The sequence below is a fragment of the Gobio gobio genome (genome assembly GCF_949357685.1).
Source record: "Gobio gobio genome assembly, chromosome: 20".
In the NCBI taxonomy this organism is placed as follows: domain Eukaryota; kingdom Metazoa; phylum Chordata; class Actinopteri; order Cypriniformes; family Gobionidae; genus Gobio; species Gobio gobio.
Window position 1 is genome coordinate 44994656 of NC_137113.1, and position 25287 is coordinate 45019942.

The following is a 25287-nucleotide window of genomic DNA, read 5'->3' on the forward strand; positions in this document are numbered from 1 at the left end:
CGTGGCCTAAATGCGCTCTGTCTCTATTGGTGGATCTCATGTGAGTGACAGGTTGCCCCGCCCTCGCGCCAGTAAACACGTCATCAGAGAAGAGATGTCGTTGCAAGAGGAACGGGTGTTATTTTGATTCAAGATTACCAGGAACATGAGTTAAAATAAAAAAAGTGCATTTATCTATCATTTAAAGGATTAGTTTACTTTTAAATAAACTTTTTCTGATAATTTACTCACCCCCATGTCATCCCAAGATGTCCATGTCTTTCTTTCTGCAGTCAAAAAAAATTAAGGTTTTGGATGAAAACATTCCAGGGGTTTCCTCCATATAATGGACTTCAATGGGCTCCAAACGGTTGAAGGTCCAAATGACAGTTTCAGTTCAGCTTCAAAGGGCTTTAAACGATACCAGACGATGAATAAGGGTCTTATCTAGCCAAACCATCAGTTTCTGCGAGAAACCGAGCTGTATTTATGCTATTATTTTACCTCTTTTCAGATGAGCGTGATCATCTCTGAGCTCCGCCATAACTTCCGCAAAGTGAGGTCAAATACGATCGTGGTCATAGAAATACGCTCCCATTGACTTTGCATTGCGTGAGGCTGCATCCTTGTCATTTCGGACTTATAAAAAAAAACAGAACAATGTCTAAAAGCTGATATGTGACAAAGTGTACAGCAAACAAGCTAAAAAACACAAATACATTTTTATAAGCTGTCGACCCAAAAAAACGAGCGTTTAAGGAGACAAAAGTGGATAAAGGCAGTAAAACGTGACGCTTCAGCAGGAAGAATGGGTAAATTTTGGGATCCTGACACTCAGTATGTCTCAGTATGCGTATGTGTGCAGTAAATATGTTGTCACTGTTAATTCAAATATCCAAATGTCAGTTTTATGATATTTCCTGTCGCCTCTAGTGGGTGTACTTCTCAGTGTAAAATAACGTGTCTCAATGGCCTGTATCCACTTTTTTGTCCTTAAACGCTCGTTTTTTGGGTCAATAGCTTATAAAAACGTCTGGGTTTTTGGTTGTGGGTTTTGCTTAGCTTGTTTGCTGTACACTTTGTCACATATCCGCTTTTAGACATCGTTCTGTTTTTTTTTATAAGTCCGAAATGACAAGGATGCAGCCTCACGCAATGCAAAGTCAATGGAGAGCGTTGGATTGTTTTCCCCCCCGGTGTGGGCATGGCCTAAATACGCTCTGTCTCATTTAAAACTGACCAATCAGACCAAAACCTGAGACGTTTGAAACTAACCAATCAGACGAAACTTCTCCCACTGTACCAAAGGTGTGAAAAACATTTGGCCTGCAAGCTATTCTTTCTCCTTAGAAATTCCAAATGGCCCTTCTGATGAGGTTAAGGGGGGAGGGGGTTGAGTCAATTTCCAATATCTTTGATTATTTTCAACCTTACACAACCATTATCTCTTCAGGTTTAAAAGCGTTCACTGCCTGCTGTACCCAGACACTGAGTGGTGCCCACGCAAGACTCGTCACTGACCTCTGGGATACGATGCCTCGCCACGGAGCAGAGACCTTCGCAAGCGCAACTGCTACAAAACCCATTATACCAAAATAATACTCAGAATAACTGAGCTGGCTGGTGGTATGCAACATTAGTTTACAACTGTTTGGTACTTTCTATGTTTAAATGGAGAAACAGGGTGGCTGTAATTTATTGTGTTTCTGAGAATTGGCAACTGATTTACATGGATTGAGTCCCTGTTTTGAACGGATTGTGATATCTGTTAGATTTACTGGGGGATTTTTCGTTGAAATGATTCAAGCCACATTTTTGTGGCTTTTACATCATCTTTATAGAGGGCCATAAATATGCCCGGTGCAATCCTATAAATGTGTGTGCAAGATGATCTCATGAACGCCTCCATGGACGAGAAAAACACTATGTTTTCAAGATTTATGCAGCCACCAGCTCATCTATTGCCAATGCTTTTCAGCTTATGTTCTTCTCTGCGATTTGTGGATGACAGAAGGCACTCAGTATTTCTGTAGATGTGCAGGCAAAAACTCTTGGATGGAGTCGAGCAATTGAACTCCACAGAAAATATACTGACCAAAAGCAATCGTTGCAACCAGTCCAACTCTTGCTAATGTATCCATCGCTTGCCATTCATATTTGAATAGATTGGTTTATTTGTTAGAAAACAACTTCCATTGAAGCACCAGTGAGTGTGGTGGTTGGAAACATGAGCGTTTAAATGTGTTTTATGTGCTGTTCAAATGATCCGTCTGATATTTGCACGAACACGTTCCTCACTGCAGGCCAGTGGTTTGCGTAAACATGCCAAAACTACACTACGGTTTCTCTTTCCTTAACGGTGACAAACATTTTTGTGAATGTGACTGCTCTCCGTTTACACTACCAAATGCTATCGCAGTTGAATGTTTTTGCACCTCTGTTTTTTTGTTTTTTTTTATGATGACTGATAATGTTGTTAAGTTTGATTTTCATTTTAATAAATGTATTTATTATGCATGTGCCAGTGTATGCCTGATTCGTCTGAACATGATGTCTGTTACTGCAGTTCCACTGGCTTATAAGATGTAATTCTTCAAATGTGGAAAGTAGTTATTTATTATTCTATGAATTATTTTCTTCTCTTGAGGCCACTGGGTGTAACATATTTTCAAAATCAACTTATTAAAATACACACCGATCAGGCCTAACATTATTATGACCTAATATTGTGTTGGTCCCCCTTTTGCTGCCAAAACAGCCCTGACCCGTCGAGACATGGACTCCTCTAGACCCCTGAATGTGTGCTGTGGTATCTGGCACCAAGATGTTAGCAGCAGATCCTTTAAGTCCTGTAAGTTGTGAGGTGGGGCCTCCATGGATCGGACTTGTTTGTTCAGCACATCCCACAGACGCTCGATTGGATTGAGATCTGGGGAATTTGAAGGCAGAGTCAACACCTCAAACTCGTGCTCCTCAAACTATTCCTGATTTGTGTCAGTCATCTGTTGAAAGAGCCCCAGCCACCAGGGAATACGGTTTCCATGAAAGGCTGGACAATGCTTAGGTAGGTGGTACGTGTCAAAGTAACATCCACATGGATGGAGGACCCAAGGTTTCCCAGCAGAACATTGTCCAAAGCATCACTGCCTCTGCCGCCACGCCTTCTGCCCATAGTGCACCTGGTGCCATGTGTTCCTCAGGTAAGTGATGCACAGGACCACTGCAGACCGGGAACAGCCCACAAGAGCTGCCGTTTTGGAGATGCTCTGACCCAGTCGTCTAGCCGTCACAATTTTGCCCTTGTCAAACTCACTCAAATCCTTACGCTTGCCCATTTTTCCTGCTTCTAACACATCAACTTTGAGGACAAAATGTTCACTTGCTGCCTAATATATCCCACCTACTAACAGGTGATGAAGAGATAATCAGTGTTATTCACTTTCATAATGTTATGCCTGGCTGATCAGTGGAAATAATAAATTACCCACTACAGAATTTATGTATCTTATTCAGTAAAAGCTCATGGTATTTCCTTATCAGTTACATTTTTCTATATGTTTCTTATCCGCAATAAATAATAAAATGCATAATGTAAACGTACTCTGAATTATGCATCATAGTGAATTAATTTGCTCTAAAATCTTGATATTTTAGCCATTGAATGATCCAGGATCTGTTCAGTATTTTTGTTCTGCTGCCTACCATCATGAGTTATTTTGAAGGCTTATCTTCATATTATAGATAGTAATGAAATACCTATTTGAAAGAAAAACCACGGGGTTCAGCATGCCTTGCGTTTTCGCAGAAAGAAAAAAGTCAGACCAAATAATATGTGAGTTTATAGAATATTTGATTTCTGTTATGATCTTCAGTCAGGGCCAAAAATAAATAAATAGCATGGAATTAGACAAGTTTAAAGGGATAATTCACCATCATTTTGTTCCAACCCTGCTGAACACAAAATATATTTTGAAGAATGTATGTAACCAAACAACTGATGGACCCCATAATGACTTCCATAGTATTTTGTTTTTTCTTATATGGAAGTAATTTTTTGGGGGGTGAGCTATCCCTTTAAAGTAAAATAAACAAGGGTTTTGTTAAATGTCCGTCCAGTTTATTTACCCATGGTCTTAATAAAACTGTTCAATATTAATAAATATCGTGGAGGATTGGAAACTGGGCACTGGTACACTACAACATGAAGTACGGATACCAACTGACCGATAGCACCCTCAAGTGAGCCAAATGATGCTTTCTATGATGAAGACCCGTGGAAGTGAGCTGATCATGTGACAAACAGCGTTTGCTGACCTTCGCTCAGCTCACTGACTGATCAAACAAACATCAGATTAAAACTGAGGTACGTACAGTATTATAAGCTTTCGTGCAAAATGTCCGCGCTTTTCAGCACATGTGTTTTCGCATAAAAAATGTCCGGCTGAAAACACTTTTTTTGTACTTTCAGTTTCACGTGAGTAGTTGATCCTGGACTGAAACCTAGAGAAAGTATGGAGATAACATTTAGTGGAAAGCGTGCTTTGGTGACTGGAGCTGGCAAAGGTAAGCTTTAGGGAGATGGTTGCAACATTTTTCACCCTTCTGTCTATATCTTGGAGTACTTTTAAGCCAGTCTGTTCAAAATGTGATTCAAACTAGTTACACGTGTCAGCTATTAAATGACATCTGTTATCTTTGCAACACAAACAGAGCATGCATGGTTTAGTTTCAAACATGAGGAGTGAAATGTTGCAATTCACCCCATAATCCCTGTCTGGGTTGTAAACAACAGACCCTGGGGTGAGATATAATAGTGAACTAAGGATTATGATGATAAAAAAATATTTAGATTTTTTTTTCAACATTGATTTTTCAATACTGATGTGTGTGTGTGTGTGTGTGTCCCTCTCAGTCATAGTAATTGACCATAATGAATTGAACTTGAACATTGTTTGTGTGTTTGTTTGTGTGTGTGTGTGTGTGTGTGTGTGTGTGTGTGTGTGTGTGTGTGTGTGTGTGTGTGTGTGTGTGTGTGTGTGTGTGTGTGTGTGTGTGTGTGTAAGTTTGTTATGTAAAAATAACTATCGTTCTAAAATGTTTAATAACATTTAAACCGCTAATCCAATCTGTATGCTGTAAAATGCACCGTAAAGCCCCAGTCTCCCTAAATGGTTCATAAGACTCATGCTAAGTTATCTGGAGTCATGCCGATTTTGTATGGGACAGCAACATTAAAGCTATTTAATGAAAATCTGCCATAGCATTCATGAGATTTTTTTTAGGGTTCAAATTCCAATCAGAAGTGAGCCCTGTGCCCTACTCACTCAGAAGGGCAGAACATGAGCTTCAATGATTAAATAACTTCCTTGAAGTGACCATTGCATGTTCCCTTTGCTAACACACTTGGAAGAGCCCTTCGTGAAGGGATTCATTTTTACTTGTAACGCGCCTACAAATGGCGTCCCCTTCTTGAAGTACCCTCCGAGGGTGCAAAAATGCAGTTCGGGAATACGCCCCATAAAATCCAACCCTTCCTTCAGAGTGCTCTCCATTGCCCAACCTCCTTCAAAACCAAGCAGCAACCTCTCCCAGTTTCTCTTGAAGCCAATACGGAAATGACTTAAACTGTAATTCATCGACTGGCCACTAGAGACAGACTCCAGAAGGAGCAGAATCTCATTGAGCCCATGTTAAAATGCCCAACTCAGAAAAAAACATGTTTACAGTCTGGGACAAATTGTGGTTTTGGTCTATACGGCTAATTTTGCCCTTCATGACGACTGTGAGGGGGGTGAATTTTTTTATAACTCATTCGTTCACATTATATAAAGCCTGCATAATTAAGGGCGTGGCCACTTTGAGTGACAGGTGGATTGCCGTTTGTCTGCTGTCTGTTAGTCATCACGTCATCTCAGCTCCGCCCACGTCCCGCCTCTTTGCCCATTTTCTATTATCTGGGAGTGATGCGCTGCCAAGATGGCAACGGCCAGCTCGTCCCTACTTTACGCTTCAAAACTGCTCTTCAGAATCCTATGGGTGACGTCACGGACGCTACGTCCATATTTTTTTACAGTCTATGTTCAAAACGCATAATAAACGCGCACAACCAGAGCAGAGTCTGCAAAGCGTCAGGCCTCAGGAGAGATAGTCTCAGCCTCAGATGTCACGCCCACGGACCGTTGGCTGAACGTCTGATGCATATGGCACACAAAATTGGAAAAACTTCAGGAGTTTCGAAGTCGTCATCTTATTGGTTGAATGACCACCATAGGAAATGAATGGGAAATCTGCAAAAACACATTCACAGAAAAAAATCTATATTTCTAACAAACAAAAAAATATCTAAAACTTTATAATAAATAGTCTGAGATTTTTAAAATATATATTCAAATCCATCAAAAAAAAAAATCATTAAATGTGTTCAAAAGAGAACTAGGGAATTCTCAAGCCTCTCCATAGAGACTTCTAGTGATTACACCATGGTTACATGATTTCTTAAATAATTCCAAAAGAGGGTAGCCTGGCGTGGCCATACTCAATTCTAGTCAGAATATGAGTCTGATACCGCTCCATTGAGCTTTGATTATGGGGCGTGTTTCAACCGAGCCAGGAAAGACCTCAATTGGATAGACCCACAACCAATCAGAGCAACGGAGCGACGCGTAACGTTAGTTGTCAAATGTCAACAGAACTCAACTGCACTGTTACCAAGTCCGTGTTTTTCTCCATGTCCGCGGGTTGAAGCGACCCCAATTATGTGATTATATAAACCCAGGAATGCGAATTTTAGCAGGCAACCTTGCCAAAATAACATATTTTGCCAACCAAACGCCATTTTTTTCCGGAGAACCCCCCGGAAAGTTATAGTTTTGGGCTATAGTTTTGAGTAGCAATTGTGTGCGACATTGCAAAAACACTTGGAAACCCTGTCTGCACGCACGCTGGATTAAGTAACGTTACAAGAAAAAGATGAGTGTAAACGATCTTTGGCAGTAATAAAATAATTTAAGGATACACAGAGTACTTACCAACACGATCATCGTTTCTGAGAGAAATAGTAAAGGTGAACGCATATGCGAACAAGTTCTCCGTTTAGGATAAGAGCAAATTCAACCCAAGAGCCTTTGATGACGTGGATGATTACGTTACTGTTGATCATCTGTCCATCATCGTCTAAAGCCCGCCCTGACAATTTCATTGGTCCGAACAGTTTCTGTTCGGGCATAATTCCTCCTCTATGGAGCGAGTCCAGACCGAATTGCCCGAGCAAAACATTTTGTGGGCGGGGCTAAATTCGGCTGGCATCCAGGCTAAAAAGAGGGGCTAATCTGCCTTCAAAAAGAAATATTTTGAAGGCCTAGTATCTATTTTAACCTGAAATACTGCAATAATAAAAAAATTACAAAAAATTACAAAAATAAATTTTTGTATAATTTTCAATGGCAAAAATAGACCATAATTATTGCATAAATATAAAAAAAATACCATCAAATCATCTAAAAATACAAAATTAAAAAGAAAAAATATTATTGAAGAAAAATAAATTGCATTGGTTTTTCTAGGGGTGGAGGAAGTTTAATTTTTAGGTGTCCGGTCACTTCTGACCGGGAAGACAACCAATGCATCCCCTAAACGAAGAGCACCAGAGGGTTAAAGCCTGGAACACACCAAGCCAACGGTCGGCCATCAGGCAGTTTTCGTGCGTCGGCCAACTAGTAAGTTTTCTCAGTGTGTTCCGCACCGTCGGCTGACGTTGGTCCTCGTCGGCTATTTTTCAGCCGATTAGACATGTTGAATTGGCGTCGGTCAGTCGGGCCATCTGATCGTTCTGATTGGCTGTTCTGCTAGCGAACCAGTGCACGAGAAAAAAACAAACAGAAGTGAGTGTCTGTGGTGAGCCAGATTATGAGCTGCTTTGTTTATTTAGGGTATACAGGGTAGCTCTTCCGGTTTTCCACTATGAATTACGAAAACAGAGACTACTGCCACCAGCTGGTATGGAAAGCTATTTACTCTACTGCTACTTGGCCGTCGGATGTCGAGGGTCGGCTTGGTGTGTCAGGGCAACTTTGGACCCAGATGCTGCCAACATGAGTCTACAATCTGCATTCATCTACACTAGTTGGTCGGCGTCGGTTTGGTGTGTTCCTTGCTTAAGGGCGTTTTCACACCTACCTTGTTTGGTCCGGATTTTCAGACTTTTCAGTTTGGTCTGAATCAAAATTACAGGTGTGAAACCTCCCCCGTACCACGGTCCGGACCAAACAGACGACATTTGGTCAGACGAAAAGAGGCAGTCTCGGTCCGGATCAAACTGAACAAAGGTTCGGTTCGTTTCTAGTGTGAAAGCATTTTCTGTATGGTTCGGACTTTCAGACCATTTACAGGAAGTTCCTGTTTATGTTTAAATACTATAATGTTATTTTTAAATTCAATCTAGGCTAGATTTATTATGAAAAGTGAAAAGATGCGCAATATGTCAGAAGACAGAAGGTCAGAAATGATTTTGAAAGAAATTTTGTATGATTTTGCTTAGAAAGCCTTTCTTTAATGTGAATTTCGTTTCGTATAAATTATATCTTAATTATAATCAACGTTTAATCAGATAATTGCCTGGATTTAATAAATAAGAAGCAAATAGTCTACAGCAGACAATAATCGCGGGAGCGATCACATGCTTTGCACATGAACTGGAACGCGTCTCAAATAAAGCGAAACTCAGCAGCTACTCGCCTCACAGACCTGAGAAATATGTGTATATAAAGCTTGAAATGTCCACTTTTAAACGTAACGAAAAGAAATAGTCAAGCAATGCGCACTGTTCACTAGTGGCAACGATATGCGTCCGTTCATTCATTCTTGTCAAAGACGCTGACGTCAGACGCACGTCCGTTTACAAACCAATCAATGTCCAGATGCCGCCCACACAGATGATGACGACAGTGCGAGTGTGTCATGTAAAGTTCATAAGTCCGCTCGCATTATTGCAATGTGAAACCAAACCAAAATTAACCAAATGTATAAAATGTATCAAAACATGAACTTCGGTTCGGACCTTGGTGCGGACTTTCAGGTGTGAAAACGCCCTAAGAGTGCATACTAAGTGCATTTTAAGCTTGCTTTGAACTTTCCTAATTACTCTTGTAAAGTATAATGATACACCAGATCGTTGACTTTACCTCAATGCCTCCTAGGGATCGGACGGGACACGGCACTGGCTCTGGCACGCTGTGGGTCAGAGGTCACGGCTGTCACACGCACTAAGGCTGACCTGGATAGCCTAGTGCTGGAGGTAACGACCCCTCGGTCACGGTCCCACTCACCCCCAAGACAAAACCCTGCGGATCTATTGTCTCCCAGCATGCATCAGTTCCAAGCATGGCATTCCTCTGCATCCCAAGAGAGCCTGCTGCTCCTTTATGTGTTATAGGTCTCATTCAGCCAGACCGTGACAATGGAAAATCTCTTTGTGATGTGTGATGTGTTTGATCCCCAGTGTCCCTCCATTAAGCCGGTGTGCGTGGACCTGTCGGACTGGGATGCCACAGACGAGGCGCTGAAAGACATCGGCCCGGTGGATCTTCTGGTGAACAATGCAGCCTACCCTAGCCTTCAGCCCTTCCTAGAGATCACGCCAGATCAGATTGACATGTAGGGCTTTGAAATATCACTCACACACACTATCATTTGTGTTTTAAAATAGTCCGACTGCATTTTTGATGGCTTTTGCAGGTCTTTCAATGTCAACGTGAAAGCTGCACTTCATGTTGCTCAGGTAAACAGACACAGAACCTTAATCATAATGAGTTTTATGAATGCTACATACGCTTTTAATGGTGCTGTGTGTATTTGTTGTAGATAGTGGCTCGAGGTATGAAGGCCAGAGGAACTGGAGGATCCATTGTGAACATCTCGAGTCAAGCCTCACAGTGTGCCCTGAAAGATCATGCCGTGTACTGTGAGTGCACTGACTCAAACTCAGACGTCCAATCTTATTTATTGCATGCAAGCAACCGGGAACATTATCCCGGGCCTATCTATTGAGCCTGGGGAGAAAGCCGTGTACATTTTTTACAATAGATACAACAACGTGCAAGAATTCAATCCGTGTTGTTTATATGAATCCAATCACACTACAAAAGTTTAGAATAATCAAGATTATTTTTATATTTTTGAAAAAAAGATCATTCTAATATTCTGATTTGCTGCTCAAGAAACATTTCTTGTTGTTATCAATGTTGCTTAATATTTTTGTGAAAACTGTGATACACTAAAAATGGTGTTCAACATCGATACAAATAATAATAATTATTAAATATATTTGTGGGGCTAAGCCCAATATGACTATTTTTGGCATGTTTAGATTTTATTAGGAAATTCACAATCTTAAACAACTTAACTTAAACTTAACTTGCAACACATTGAATTTGACCAATTTTTTTTAACCTGTTGCTTTAAACAGCATACCACTCATACAATGGCTTTGTTTAATTTTACAAAGACTTGAGTTCTTGAAGGCAGAACCGCAGCTTTTGCCTCTAAATGACCCAACATTACACACAATTTTATAAAGCTGTCCCACACCGGACTCAAACCCCCTATCTCCTGTTGCTCATCATAACTTTTTTTTTTACCAGTAGGACAAAAAAGTCTGTTCAGTCATTTCTGTGCGGCTCGGTCCAAATATTCTCTCTGCCAAGTTTCGTAAGAATTGGACAAATTTTGAAGGAGGAGTAGCGAAAAAACTGAATACTGTACTTTTCAAAATGACCATTACTGTAATGGGCAGAGCCTTAATTTAAGATGTTTAATGTGATCAGCATGATGAGAGGAATCAGGTGTTCTGAAAATTTTTGAACTGGTGTTGGCGCTAATTTTGGACTCAAAATCTCTACAATTGTGCCAAATTTCATCATTTTCCTATGTTTTGTTGATGGGGCTGACATTGACTCCCATTTGGGAAGAATAATAATAAGAAAACCAACAGATACAATAGGCTTTGCCCCTAATAACTGAGCACTAATAATAATTAAGCAGAAAATCATCATATTAGAATGATTTCTGAAGGATCATGTGACACTGAAGACTGCAGTAATGCTGCTGAAAATTCAGCTTTGATCACAGGAATAAATTACATTCTACTATATATTCACATAGAAAACAATTATAATATTTCACAATATTAATGTTTTTACTATATTTTTGAGCAAATAATTGTAGCCTTGGTGAGCAGAAGAGACGGATTTCAAAGATTTATTTGTAAAAATTATTAATTTCTGGACTGGAGCTTTTTTTTTATTAAAGTCATAGGCGTCGATTTCGGGGGGGACGGGGGGGACGCGTACCCACCAGATTTCGTCATGAGTCCTTTTGTACCCACCACTTTTTTTTTTTTTTTTTTTAAACCTCGAGTTCAATTTTGCAGTGAAGCATTGCTGACACACACATATTATTTTTTCCACTCAATTGTGTCGTAATAACGATATCTTATGTCGTTTTAACTACATCTTTTCTCATAATAACGAGATCTTATGTCGTTTTAACAACATCTTTTGTTGTAAAAACGTTTGAAAAGCAGAAGCAAGCTCCGTAAAATAGGCTCTTCCGCTGCCTGTATCAGTGACAGTGCCCATAACACGAAATTGTTGTAATGGATTGATGTAGCCTATACAGTTCTTAACAGCCATGGGTAGCAGGTGCCATGGACCGCTCATGATTTAGCGTAATGACGGACCCCGGTGCAGCCACAAATATCATAATTATCTATAGGCTAGGCCTACTGTAATTGAGACATTCAAGAAATGTATTAAAAAGAAAGACGCTTTCAGCCTTACTCAAAGTAGAGCCCTACATTTCTGCCCGAGCCCGACGGGCCCCGACTTTTTTACGCCCTAGGGCCGGGCTTCGGGCCAATTTTCCAGTCATAGCCTAGGCCTACCTCAGACGCGGGCCGGGCTTCGGGCTTTTTTAGGCTATAGGACGGTGCTATGCAACACGCATCGCCGCAAATGAGTAAAGCAAGCCAACACGCAAACTGCCACAAGTGAAACTGAAAATAAGCTAAGTTTTAGATGCTCAAAAGCACAATCATCTTCATTAAAATTAATGAGACTAAATGCTCTTACCAGTGTTTAGGTCGCTCGTTCTCATAATGCGGTCTTTGATGTTGAAAAGAGCTGATGAATAAAATACTCATATCGGTTGATTTCGTTGACATGAACTCCGTTAAATGTGCATATAGCACGGGAATTGAAGATCGGATATATATTCATTTCGCGGAGAGGTGTAGCCTAAGGTAAGACAACCAGCATGTTTTTTATTTTTAATTATTTGTTTAGATTGTGTAGCCCGTTTTGTTTGCGCGCGCCGTTGCGATCTGCCTGCCTCCTCTTGTCAAAAATGCCTTTTTACTGTGATGGTGGTGATAATAGGCTAAACGTTTAAACGATGCTTTAAGTGTTTTTTATGGATTTAATAAGCAAAACAAGTCAAGTGTTGATTTCAGAGGCTAAAGTGTTGGGTTAACTCACTGTCGGCCGCCGGCCGCTTGGTCGTCACTTTTTAAAAAGCAAAAACTTTAGTTTAACAAACATTAAATGCTTTAAACATTTTTCTAAATTAACTTAATAAAGAAACAAAACGAAATATATCTACTTTAACATTAAAAACAAAACTGAACTATTTTAATGGCTGCAACTAATGTGTAATAGGGAGGATGAAAAAAACATGGGCTCCAGTGGGACTCTGATAATGAAGTGGTAAAAAAAATTGCAAAAATTAAAAATATTAAAGAATTCGCGGGTCGCTTTCGTCTGCATTAGTAAGATAGGCTATAAGACCCGCAATATGTCTCTCATCTGACATTTTTATTTATTTACATTAGTAAGCTGCAGGACATAGTCTTTCAAAACATGACCTGCGCGAAAGAGAAAAAAAAATGTACCCAGCACTTCTGAAAATGCACTTCTGAATGCGTCTCTGTCCCCAGCACATTTCAAACCAAACTGACGCCCATGATTAAAGTGCCCTATTATGCTAATTCCCTAATTTAGCTACAGACTGTGTGATTTCGGCAATCCTATAAGATCATTACAAATCACACTGTACGACATGGATCTAATAAACTTGTGCTACATGTATGTAGACTGTACAAAATGACACCTATTGAATCGTAGACTACGACACAAGTTATAAAAGATGAATTAAACCATCAGCATGCACTTGTGGTGAACAAAGAGCAAGATGAATCGCACTTCAGCAATTGTGGTTTTTATGTGCGCTGAAAAAAAGAGGAGAATATGGACGCGGTCTTGGCGAGGGAAAAGAGGCCAACTTGTCATGCCAATTTTGCAAATGGAGCAAGTATGTTTTAGTGCAATGTCGGGTTGATCAATACGCCATTTCAAGTTGCATTTTTATTGGCTTGTCAGTAGATGCAGGTCATGGCAGCAAACACACTGTGAGAGGATCATGTTCTTTGTAAACTTTGTTTCTTTGATCTTTGTTTGCAATGGCCGTCTTTGAACCTCTCTCACTGTACGATGTAGAACCACTGCTTAGGAGCCATTACCACAGAAATCACCACGATTGGTCCCCTTTCATCTGGGACTGCCCAAAATCATACAATGTGTACCGGGCATAAACCCCTCCTTTCTGAGAGAGGACTGCTCTGATTGGGCAGACAACCCAGTCTGTTGTGATTGGCCGACCGCTTATAGCGCCAGTCAGAAACATCTGAATTTCTGCTCTAAAGGCTTCCTCAGCACTTGATACACAGTGATATGAACTGTAAAAATGGCGCATAGACTGTAAAAAAAGATGCTTACCTGAACACATGGCACCAGGTGCATTATGGGTAGAAGGCGTGGCGGCAGAGGCAGTGATGCTTTGGGCAATGTTCTGCTGGGAAACCTTGGGTCCTCCATCCATGTGGATGTTACTTTGACACGGACCACCTACCTAAGCATTGTTGAGGCCATGTCCAGCCTTTCATGGAAACGGTTTTCCCTGGTGGCTGTGGCTCTTTCAGCAGATAATGCGCCGCCACAAAGCACAAATGGTTCAGAAATGGTTTGAGGAACACAATGAGTTTTCAGGTGTTGACTTGGCCTCCAAATTCCCCAGATCTCAATCCAATCGAGCATCTGCGGGATGTGCTGAACAAACAAGTCTGATCCATGGAGGCCCCACCTCGCAACTTACAGGACTTAAAGGATCTGCTGCTAACATCTTGGTGCCAGAATGCCACAGCACACCTTCAGGGGTCTAGAGGAGTCCATGTCTCGACGGGTCAGGGCTGTTTTGCAGGCAAAAGGGGGACCAACACAATATTAGGTCATAATGTTATGCCTGATCCTAACCCTAAACCACACCCTAATCTTAACCCTAGCCCTATTCTAAGGACATGTAGTTAATTATTATTAATCAGTACTTAATTACACAGTAACACTGACACCTTCAAATAAAATGCAACCTTAATTTATTACAGTATATTTGAGAGACATCAAGTATAGCACAGCTTTGTAGAAAATTCGTTTCTGGGATGTCAATTATACAATTTAAGGGTCATTATCCAAAAGTTTTGGATTAAAGTTCTGACCACAGAATTCAGTTTCTGACCAATGAGGATCTAGTGTTCCAGCAGTTAATGACCCTGTTTTCCTTGCTCTTAAATATTTAACCATGTTAAACTTTTGAATCAAACGTCTCTTTTTTTTTTTTTTTTTTCAATGAATCTTTTTGTGTTTTATTAAGGTGCCACAAAAGGAGCGTTGGACATGCTGACCAAAGCGATGGCGCTGGAGTTGGGGCCGTATCAGGTTATTCACTGATAGAACTTATTAATCCAGATCACGTTTATGAAATCTATCAAACAATGAGCTCAGTGTTTGTGGTCTACAGCTTTGTGGAAATAAATCGTACATTGTGATGATCAGTCTTTGCCAGGAGGCTTCAAGCCAATCAACCACACTCTTTAAAAAATATAAATCTGTTTTCTGAATGTCTCAAATCGGCGATTAAATGTTTGGGTGTGTTACTGTCCGCCTTATAATTACTTGAAGAATTGACCGTAATTGCTAACAGATAATAATGCATATTTATGACCAAGTTGTTTGTGTTTTGCAATAAATTATGTAGTGGATATAGGGATGCGTGTTAATATTCACCAGCTTTCCTGATCATATTATTAGCAGAGTATGGATCTGGACTGGTAGACAAACTGGTTTGCTCTAGGAACATTAAACTAATTGAAATCCACAAGTCATAAAAACGCCTGTCATATAATCATCTTCAGGCCAGTTATTGTGTTTCTCTTGAGAGCATATAGATGTAATCATTCATGAACAATGTGGACGTCATTTCCATCTTGGCCTGAACACAGTTTTAACTCTTTACATGAATAGGGAATTATGATTATTAATAATAATAATAAAAAAATTAATATGTTTTAATATAATTATTATATTTAATAATATTTTATTATAATTATTATGAATTTTTTTTTTTTTTATATCTATTATTATTTTAAAAAACGGCTAAATACACCCAACTGGGTAACACGGTTATAGATTTAGTATAAATTAAGCTATTTTTATTGATTATTATATTTTAATATAATTATTATTCAATTGAAATAATATCAAAAATATATAAACGGTAAATACACCAAAATGTGTAGCATATATTTTGTTGTATTTTCTGCTTTTACATTTTTTTTATTATTTAAATGTGTTGTTGTTATTGAGACCAAATGCTGTTTTGCCGTTATTGATAAGCATATTTACCATAAATGAATGTTAAAAAAAAAAATATATATATATATATATATATGTATGACAAAATTACAATAATATTTATCATTACAATTATTATTATTACGGTTATTTTGATTCGATTTCAATTTGATTAAAAAAAAATTATTAATCTAAAATGAAATCTTTGCCATACAACCAAGTCAGACAACAAACACTTTAATTTCAATAAAAAAAATTAATAATAATAATTATAATAAAACAAATTATATAATTATAATTATTATTATAATTTTTTTTTTATTGAAATGAAAGTGTTTGTTGTCTGACTTGGTTGATAGATAACTACAATCAAACCAAAATTTATTCAGACATTATCACAGTTTATTTGCTTTAATTTAGAAAATGGTAATAAAATACGTCAAGAAATATGACAAGAATGGATTGCAATCAACCAATCAGCTGTTAAATTTAAGAACACAATTAGATAATACCCATTTAGCTCAACCAATGACCAAGCAATGCTTCATTTTGTTCAGTCTGTGGTGTCAAAGGTCACATTAGCAATTAAAGAGAAAACACTTCAGCAAAACCGGGTCAGGTCAAAGTGTCTGAATCATTTTACTGTTAGTCACTGTATGAAGAATGTTTTGGGTGTAATATGTCACAGTTTACTTTATTCAGCTCTCCTCACATCATAAATGAACTATAGAGTCCTGCACACACTAGTGAAGCATTATATCTGCTGTCTGAATCGTGTTTGGTTTGACTGTTTATGCATCATTCATGTGAATTTAGCATGTCTTGCATAATCTGACCTCGACAGATCAGAGTGAACTCGGTGAACCCGACCGTGGTGTTGACAAAAATGGGAAAGTTTGCATGGAGTGACCCAGAAAAGGCCAAGAGTATGACATCACGTATCCCACTGGGGAAATTTGCAGGTAAGCCTGTGCTTTTTAGGTCACTATAACAGACGATGCATGTAAAAATAAAATAGCCCTGTGTATCACCCAGTTATTTCAATAATCAAGATTAATTTCTCATAAAGTTAAGCTGAGAATACTTTTATATGCACTAACTCTAGTGCGCTCACGTTGGGTTATTTAACACTTCCCGCTCTGCATTTTGGGATTTAGCATTGATTGTGTAAGCGCATTTCAGTGACATCAATGGCACTGAGGCTTATGAAACACCCGAATGTCAAAGTCTAGTGTGTGTCTGTTCTGTTTGAAAACAGCATCTTTCTTATTGTGTTGTTTAGAAGTGGAGGATGTGGTCAACTCCATCCTCTTCCTCCTCAGCGATAAGAGTGCCATGACCAATGGGGCGCTCCTGCCCGTGGATGGGGGTTTTCTGGCGTGCTAAAAACGAACAGGTGACCGAGCCTGAAGGGATGCATTTCATAACAATTCATATTGCAATACCATCATCTACTCTTCCTCATTAGTTTGGGTCTGTTCTTCACACAGCGCCATTGAATATGAAGCATGAGTTGTTTGGACTGCTCTTATAGTGGCACTGTATGGAAAAGAGCAGCGTGAACATTCCGCTAAATATCTCCTTTGGTGTTACAAGGAATAAAGAAGATCTGGTGTGTGAGTAAATGATAACGTAAATTCTGTTTGTTTTAATGCAACACATTAGACAAGCTTGCATAATTAGCAAGACTTATTAAACTAAACTGAAGCGTTTAACAGCTGTTGCTCTGTTGACTTCATACGGTCCTCATGAGAGCGTGAAGGTCTCTCCTTCTAGCCACTTCCAGTTGCCATGACAATACAGTGGATTTCATGTCCTGTAGTATCATGTGCGGCCAGAAGAGATCAGCGTTCACACACGCATTGGTGATTAAATCCAGATTTCCTGACCATATTTTGAACTTCATGTCATTCAAGCCAGGTCAATTTTATTTGTATGGCGCTTTTCACAATGCACATTGTTTTGTTTATAATATCTTCATGCCTTTAGCAGATTACAGATGTTATAATATAGTATTATTGTGTGCAATGATGCACGCAATCAAGCATTTGAGATGTGCTATAGTATATATCACTTTACATGAGTGCACTGTATGGATATGGATATACTTATATATCCAACTAGAGTTGTACAGTTTACATTTTGGAATGATATAAACAATCATGCAGTCGAGATTTGCTGTGTTGCTATTTATTAAAAGGCCTCAAGCAACAAGGAACTTTCCTTACTTGAAAAATATACAAAGCACTTAAAGGGGAACTATGTAAGATTTTTGCAGTAAAATATCCAAAAACCACTAGGCCAGTGTTATATATTTTGTTCAGTTGAGTATTTACAATATCCCAAATGTTTCCAACTATTTGTAAATCGTGAGAAATTGCTATTTTAACCGAGGAACCGGGACGTGTGAGGGTGTGGCCTGTCGATTGCGTCATATCTGCGTTACCCTCGGTTTCCGGTTTTATTTAGCAGAAACGCTTTACTCTCACTGCAGTGTGAACAAGAGTCATAGCAGCCACCGAGAGAATGTCATAACTTCCTTTTCAACACACTCAGATATATCTAATACGATAAACAGAGCTGCGTTACCTCACACTCATGACTGGAAAAGAGGAAGTGGCGCCGGTGACCGCGTCATAATAAAAGTCCCGCCGGCGACTATGCCATAATAACAGTCCCGCTCTTCAATCGCTCCTGTGGCCTTCCTCAGCTCCACAACACTCGGTCCTGCTTCTGCTTCTCTACAGTAATGTTAATAATCACATCCATCAACATGATTTCTGCCCGAGTCCTATCCTGACTCTTTCCCACCGGCTGTGAGGTGAAGACCACATGTCCCAAGATTCTGCGCTCAAACGTGGCGTCATCAAACTACGCCTTTGTTTTGAACAGGCGACCTCTAGTGGACGGAAAAGTTACATAGTGCAGCTTTAAAAGGCCTCAAGCAACAAGGAACTTTGTTTGAAAAGCAAAGCACTTAAGGTTAAAAGCATGGCAGATGAGCATATTAAAAGAATAGTTCACAAAACATCCTCAGAAGACTTGCAATATAATGCACAAAACCAATGCATGGTGTTTTGCGCGGACGAGACATTTAGCCTTTATTATGGATATCTATGGGTGAAACAGCCCAAGGCATTCTGACCCGGAAAAGGAAGTAAAACGGCGCGATATGCAATGGATGCAGACGAGATGATTATTCAATGTTTAAAGGTCAGCAAAACATTGCTCTCATCTTCCATCACACCATTAGTGTCATGTGAGTTGATGTAATTCGCCTCCATCCCTTTTTCATTGACGTACGACTCGCATTGACTGAGGAATATCTGATTTGTCCGTCTACATGGCAGACGCAAATGCACGTATCCGAATCATATCGGATTTATTACCACATATGAGTGAGGCCTGAATCCGATCTTAGGATATCGGAATTCATGTGTTTTACGTTCACATGTCATATCCGATCTGTGTCGCATGAGAGGAAAAAATCTTAATTGGGTCACTTGAACCATATGGTGTAAATGGGGCCTTGTTAAAGCTGATGGTGAGGAATTACAGCTCAACATCTCATAAATGAACCTTAAAATGAGTAGCGCATCACTGAGAAACTCCTGCTCGAGTCGCTCTTGTGATGGAGGTTGGGGTTGAATAACTAGTTCTCCAATGTTTCATCATAGGACTCGCGCTCGGATTGAGGTGGTAAAATCGACATCACCGTTACCGTCTTTACAATCGCTGAGCTTTAGGAAGAGGAGCTGAAGTTCAGTTATGGTGATGGGCGTTTCGTTTGGTGCCGTAAGCGGTCGACCAATCACAACAGACTGGGCCATCTGACCAATCATAGCAGAGCAGGCTCACGGAAAGGAGGGATTTAGAGAGACTGATTCATCCGTCGAGTCGTTTGAGAATCATTGAAAAATGAGGTGATGTGCAATGTATTTTATGAGAAAATAAGTGTTCTTTGACCTTTGATGCATGTAAACCTGTAGTAGGAGACCTAGGCTAGCGACAAATAGTCAAAAAGTGCTTTAGTTTTTGAGATACCCCTACCGGAGGTAGAACTAAACCCAACAATGTTTTTCCTCATCTCTAAGGTGTCCCATATATGAAATGGATTCTTGGCTAAAAATATTTTACTGCTAAGATTGTTAAATTAACAGATATTGTTATACACCCCAAAACCAAAAAAGGACTAAAATATAGCCTGTCCGTATGGGAGTTAAGGCATATAAACTAATGCAGATCAATCACCAAAGCTCTGAGAGCTTTGAAACTTGACATGTTTGTAGTCAGGAAGTTGTTTTAGCTACTAGAAAAGACTGGATGTGAATATCTTGATGTATGGAATAAACAGAGACATATAAACACATACCTAAAATAAGCGGACATGCACAAATTGAATACCTATGCAGAATGTTTTCATTTACTTTGTGGTTGCTTTGCCAGGTATTATCATAGAAACACATATGATGACTTGTTGGAATGGTGGGGTTGTGCTGAATCCAGCAATACCAAATATGTAAATATAGCATGACGAATCAGAGTGTTCTGTCACTCAATGTATGAGGTGTCCAAAATGAATGAAAATGGAACACTGACATAATTAGGTCCAAAGCCCATTATCAGTGGTGAGAAGAATGTTGAGAAATTCAAATATAAGATACATTTAATAATTAAATATTTCATATGGCACCTTGTACTATATGGAAACAAAGATTGAAATCGAAAGATAACACCTTACCATAGCACAAACAGGAGACCAGGAGTCAGGATTGCAGTTTGACCTTAATGAGCCTTTTAATAAAACTATAACTTAACTTCACACAATACAAATTAAATGACTGTCTTAAATCAAACAAATAAACTAAACAAACACTTTGTGGGGGAATGAGCCCTGTCTTCTCAGGCTGTGATTTTTTTTTTCTAGCAGCAACCATTTGGAACATGAACTGCTTTTGTTTGCCATTCTCAGGTCATCATGTAACAACTGCAACACACCACTGTCACTCATCCACATTGTCATCAGTGACAAAGTGGGTAATATTTGGACAGTCTGGGAAAGGGCAAGAGCAAAACTCTGTGCAGGTCAAGCCCACTGAAAGACACTGGCATTTGGTGGCATCGTTGCAGTTTCCGTCTTTACAGTAGAGGTGGGTGATGTCTCTAACTTCTTTAGGTGCTGGTGCCTTCTGGAACATCACAGGTTCAATGCACCCATCTTCTCTGAGCCTCCATCCTCTACCAACTGGGTTCCAGAGAAGAGGTTTGGCCAGGTGGCTGTGACGCCACACTGCTGTTTGGTACAAGGCTCTCAGCACATGTTGCTGGAAGGCATCTTCTGTTGGGGGTAGATTTGCTGCTGACAAATCTGTGGTAGATGCTAGTGTGTACCTCAGCTCATCCAGGTTGGTGCGAGGATGCCCATCCACCTTTTTCTTTTGGCCATACAGGAGGAGGGCATACCTTCTTGCCACAGGCAAAGCCTCTTCCAGGCTACCAGAGAGTCCAAATTTGGTCATTTCCTGTAACTCATAAAGATGGGTCTTCAGTCTTGTGAGGGCAGTGGCCTTCCCAATTCTGTACAAACTGCTTGTGGTGTCACAACCCGTGAGGGCGTGGCATGCAGGTAAACACTCACAAAGCACTGCTCCAAGCTTCTGAGCGATTGAACAGATAGGGACAAATCTTTCCTTAAGGCCATGTCCAGAGTGCATAAACACTGCTGAGGATCCAAACATCCCTTTGCTTGAATAGTACAGAAGCAAAACTAGTACATCTGTATCATCACATTTGACAATTAGACTAGAATGTGACTGTGCAAGGTGTATTGCATGTAACACCAGCCTCGTGTCAGCCTCCTCCTGGTCACTGTAAAGATCTTTCAAGCAGTCAATGCCTGACTTGCTAACCCTCTTAACCTCCTGACCATTTTCAAAGCCACCTGCCAAGATGACAGTGTTCCCTGAAGAAATTCTCGTTGGCCCAGTACTGGCGATGTAGGTGCTGACAAAGCTACATAGAGCAGCCTTGTTTCCGCTAATCCTGAGGTATTTTCTGTAGTTTGGAAAAAATCATGGCTTGAAAAAAAAGGCCAATGTGCAATGACTGAAGCTCAAGAGCAAATCCTACGAGATGTACAGCATGCATTTCATGGTAATGACAAGGCCACTGCTCAACAGCTCATCAGTGAGGTGGAGACTGAACTTCCTGAGATCCAGAAAAGAATCCAGATGTTCATAAATGAGGGACTTAAGCAATCAGCAACCTTTGGATACTGGTTAATGTTCCTCAATGGTGCTGATCTATTGCTAAGGATTCTTCATTCAGAGCGTGAAGCCAACTTCACCTGAATTGCATGTGTGAAGTGATGCCTTGGTTCAGAGCTGCTGGTAGGACCAATTATGGCAAGTACATGCCAGTCTATGTTGTAGAAATGAAAGCACTTGAACATGAACAACCAGAAGCATACACATTCATGCAGCAAGGTGGGTTTGTTGTTCGCCGGTCTGAGCATCGAAGCTTCAACTGTGTGGCTACTGATCAGGCACTGGAGCAAACCATTAATCGAGAAGGCAAGAGTCAGGGTGGAGTTGTTGGCTTCACATTACGAAAAGGAGCTCTCACAAGATGGTTGATGACAAGACATGTGACCACAGCATATGTGGATGCCATGAAAGAGCTTTGTGACACTGATGATCAGAGCTCGAAAGCACACAGGGAGCATGGAGCATCCAGAATGGACCGAGACGAAAGAGACATACAGAAGATAATGGAAGCTGTGGAGCAGAGGCAGAATCCATTTGATCTTGATAGCATTCCTGAGGAACTGATCAACATTGCAAGTGGTCAGGTTGCATCTGAGAAAATTGCAAAAGAGCTCTCAAGCTTCCTCCAAGATGGTGCGAAGCAGAATGCCATCTTTATTGAACAACGTCTGGCAAAATCAAAAAGAACAAAGAGCTTCTGGGAGCCAGAGAGAAGAAACCAGTGTGCAACCTTCAAGGACATGAAAACATCAGTTGGAGTCAGCATATCTAGAAAGGTTCACATGGACTCAGACGTGCTCTTTCGAAGATTACTGGCTGTCTCCAAGCAAAGAGAGGTGTCCATGGAGACTGTGATGTCTCACAAACTCGCAGCTGTCCCACCCTCTTTGTTTTATGATGATGGAAGCATGAGGAAAACAACAAAAGCTGACCTGGCCAAGAAACTCGAGGCTGTTGTTGAAGAGACACAGCAGCTGCCAAATATTAAAGAACCATCAGCATATATCATTGATGGCATTGATGGCTCTACAGAGTCTCAATGATTCAGCCTTTCAAACGTTCAATGACCTGGGTGAGTGTGTCTGGAAAAAGGTTGCAACTTTATTGGGAAAGGAAGGTAACAGCTGTGTCGCTATAGTGTTTGATAGATATGACCACCAACACTCAGTCAAAGATCTTGAAAGACTAAGAAGAGGCACCATTCACACCAGCAGACAAACACATATCATCACAGGACAAACAAATGTTCCAAACTACAGAAAATACCTCAGGATTAGCGGAAACAAGGCTGCTCTATGTAGCTTTGTCAGCACCTACATCGCCAGTACTGGGCCAACGAGAATTTCTTCAGGGAACACTGTCATCTTGGCAGGTGGCTTTGAAAATGGTCAGGAGGTTAAGAGGGTTAGCAAGTCAGGCATTGACTGCTTGAAAGATCTTTACAGTGACCAGGAGGAGGCTGACACGAGGCTGGTGTTACATGCAATACACCTTGCACAGTCACATTCTAGTCTAATTGTCAAATGTGATGATACAGATGTACTAGTTTTGCTTCTGTACTATTCAAGCAAAGGGATGTTTGGATCCTCAGCAGTGTTTATGCACTCTGGACATGGCCTTAAGGAAAGATTTGTCCCTATCTGTTCAATCGCTCAGAAGCTTGGAGCAGTGCTTTGTGAGTGTTTACCTGCATGCCACGCCCTCACGGGTTGTGACACCACAAGCAGTTTGTACAGAATTGGGAAGGCCACTGCCCTCACAAGACTGAAGACCCATCTTTATGAGTTACAGGAAATGACCAAATTTGGACTCTCTGGTAGCCTGGAAGAGGCTTTGCCTGTGGCAAGAAGGTATGCCCTCCTCCTGTATGGCCAAAAGAAAAAGGTGGATGGGCATCCTTGCACCAACCTGGATGAGCTGAGGTACACACTAGCATCTACCACAGATTTGTCAGCAGCAAATCTACCCCCAACAGAAGATGCCTTCCAGCAACATGTGCTGAGAGCCTTGTACCAAACAGCAGTGTGGCGTCACAGCCACCTGGCCAAACCTCTTCTCTGGAACCCAGTTGGTAGAGGATGGAGGCTCAGAGAAGATGGGTGCATTGAACCTGTGATGTTCCAGAAGGCACCAGCACCTAAAGAAGTTAGAGACATCACCCACCTCTACTGTAAAGACGGAAACTGCAACGATGCCACCAAATGCCAGTGTCTTTCAGTGGGCTTGACCTGCACAGAGTTTTGCTCTTGCCCTTTCCCAGACTGTCCAAATATTACCCACTTTGTCACTGATGACAATGTGGATGAGTGACAGTGGTGTGTTGCAGTTGTTACATGATGACCTGAGAATGGCAAACAAAAGCAGTTCATGTTCCAAATGGTTGCTGCTAGAAAAAAAAAATCACAGCCTGAGAAGACAGGGCTCATTCCCCCACAAAGTGTTTGTTTAGTTTATTTGTTTGATTTAAGACAGTCATTTAATTTGTATTGTGTGAAGTTAAGTTATAGTTTTATTAAAAGGCTCATTAAGGTCAAACTGCAATCCTGACTCCTGGTCTCCTGTTTGTGCTATGGTAAGGTGTTATCTTTCGATTTCAATCTTTGTTTCCATATAGTACAAGGTGCCATATGAAATATTTAATTATTAAATGTATCTTATATTTGAATTTCTCAACATTCTTCTCACCACTGATAATGGGCTTTGGACCTAATTATGTCAGTGTTCCATTTTCATTCATTTTGGACACCTCATACATTGAGTGACAGAACACTCTGATTCGTCATGCTATATTTACATATTTGGTATTGCTGGATTCAGCACAAACCCACCTTTCCAACAAGTCATCATATGCGTTTCTATGATAATACCTGGCAAAGCAACCACAAAGTAAATGAAAACATTCTGCATAGGTATTCAATTTGTGCATGTCCGCTTATTTTAGGTATGTGTTTATATGTCTCTGTTTATTCCATACATCAAGATATTCACATCCAGTCTTTTCTAGTAGCTAAAACAACTTCCTGACTACAAACATGTCAAGTTTCAAAGCTCTCAGAGCTTTGGTGATTGATCTGCATTAGTTTATATGCCTTAACTCCCATACGGACAGGCTATATTTTAGTCCTTTTTTGGTTTTGGGGTGTATAACAATATCTGTTAATTTAACAATCTTAGCAGTAAAATATTTTTAGCCAAGAATCCATTTCATATATGGGACACCTTAGAGATGAGGAAAAACATTGTTGGGTTTAGTTCTACCTCCGGTAGGGGTATCTCAAAAATTTGGGGGCATTGTCACTAGCCTAACC

General features: G+C 40.2%; 2 protein-coding genes across 8 annotated transcripts in view; both read left to right on the top strand.

The window, feature by feature from the left end:
• The window catches only part of rfng (RFNG O-fucosylpeptide 3-beta-N-acetylglucosaminyltransferase), a 45225-nt gene extending 42524 nt beyond the window's left edge, over positions 1-2701 (top strand). The window contains exon 9 of one of the 2 annotated variants that reach the window (XM_079801670.1): positions 1433-2701. In XM_079801670.1, the coding sequence (XP_079657796.1) occupies positions 1433-1499 (67 nt within the window). In that variant the 3' untranslated portion in view covers positions 1500-2701. The remainder of the gene's footprint in view (positions 1-1432) is intronic. The other variant, XM_079801671.1, reaches the window with a different exon arrangement.
• Positions 2702-4170: 1469 nt separating this feature from the next.
• dcxr (dicarbonyl/L-xylulose reductase) overlaps positions 4171-25287 on the top strand; it is a 43725-nt gene continuing 22608 nt past the window's right edge. Inside the window, exons 1-10 of one of the 6 annotated variants that reach the window (XM_079801679.1) lie at positions 4171-4342; positions 4448-4542; positions 9174-9271; positions 9476-9630; positions 9712-9754; positions 9838-9937; positions 14734-14798; positions 16558-16675; positions 16996-17109; positions 17204-17922. In XM_079801679.1, coding sequence (XP_079657805.1) covers positions 4491-4542; positions 9174-9271; positions 9476-9630; positions 9712-9754; positions 9838-9937; positions 14734-14798; positions 16558-16675; positions 16996-17099 — 735 coding nt within the window. In that variant the 5' untranslated portion in view covers positions 4171-4342; positions 4448-4490 and the 3' untranslated portion in view covers positions 17100-17109; positions 17204-17922. The other 5 variants (XM_079801684.1, XM_079801681.1, XM_079801683.1 and 2 more) reach the window with 5 other exon arrangements.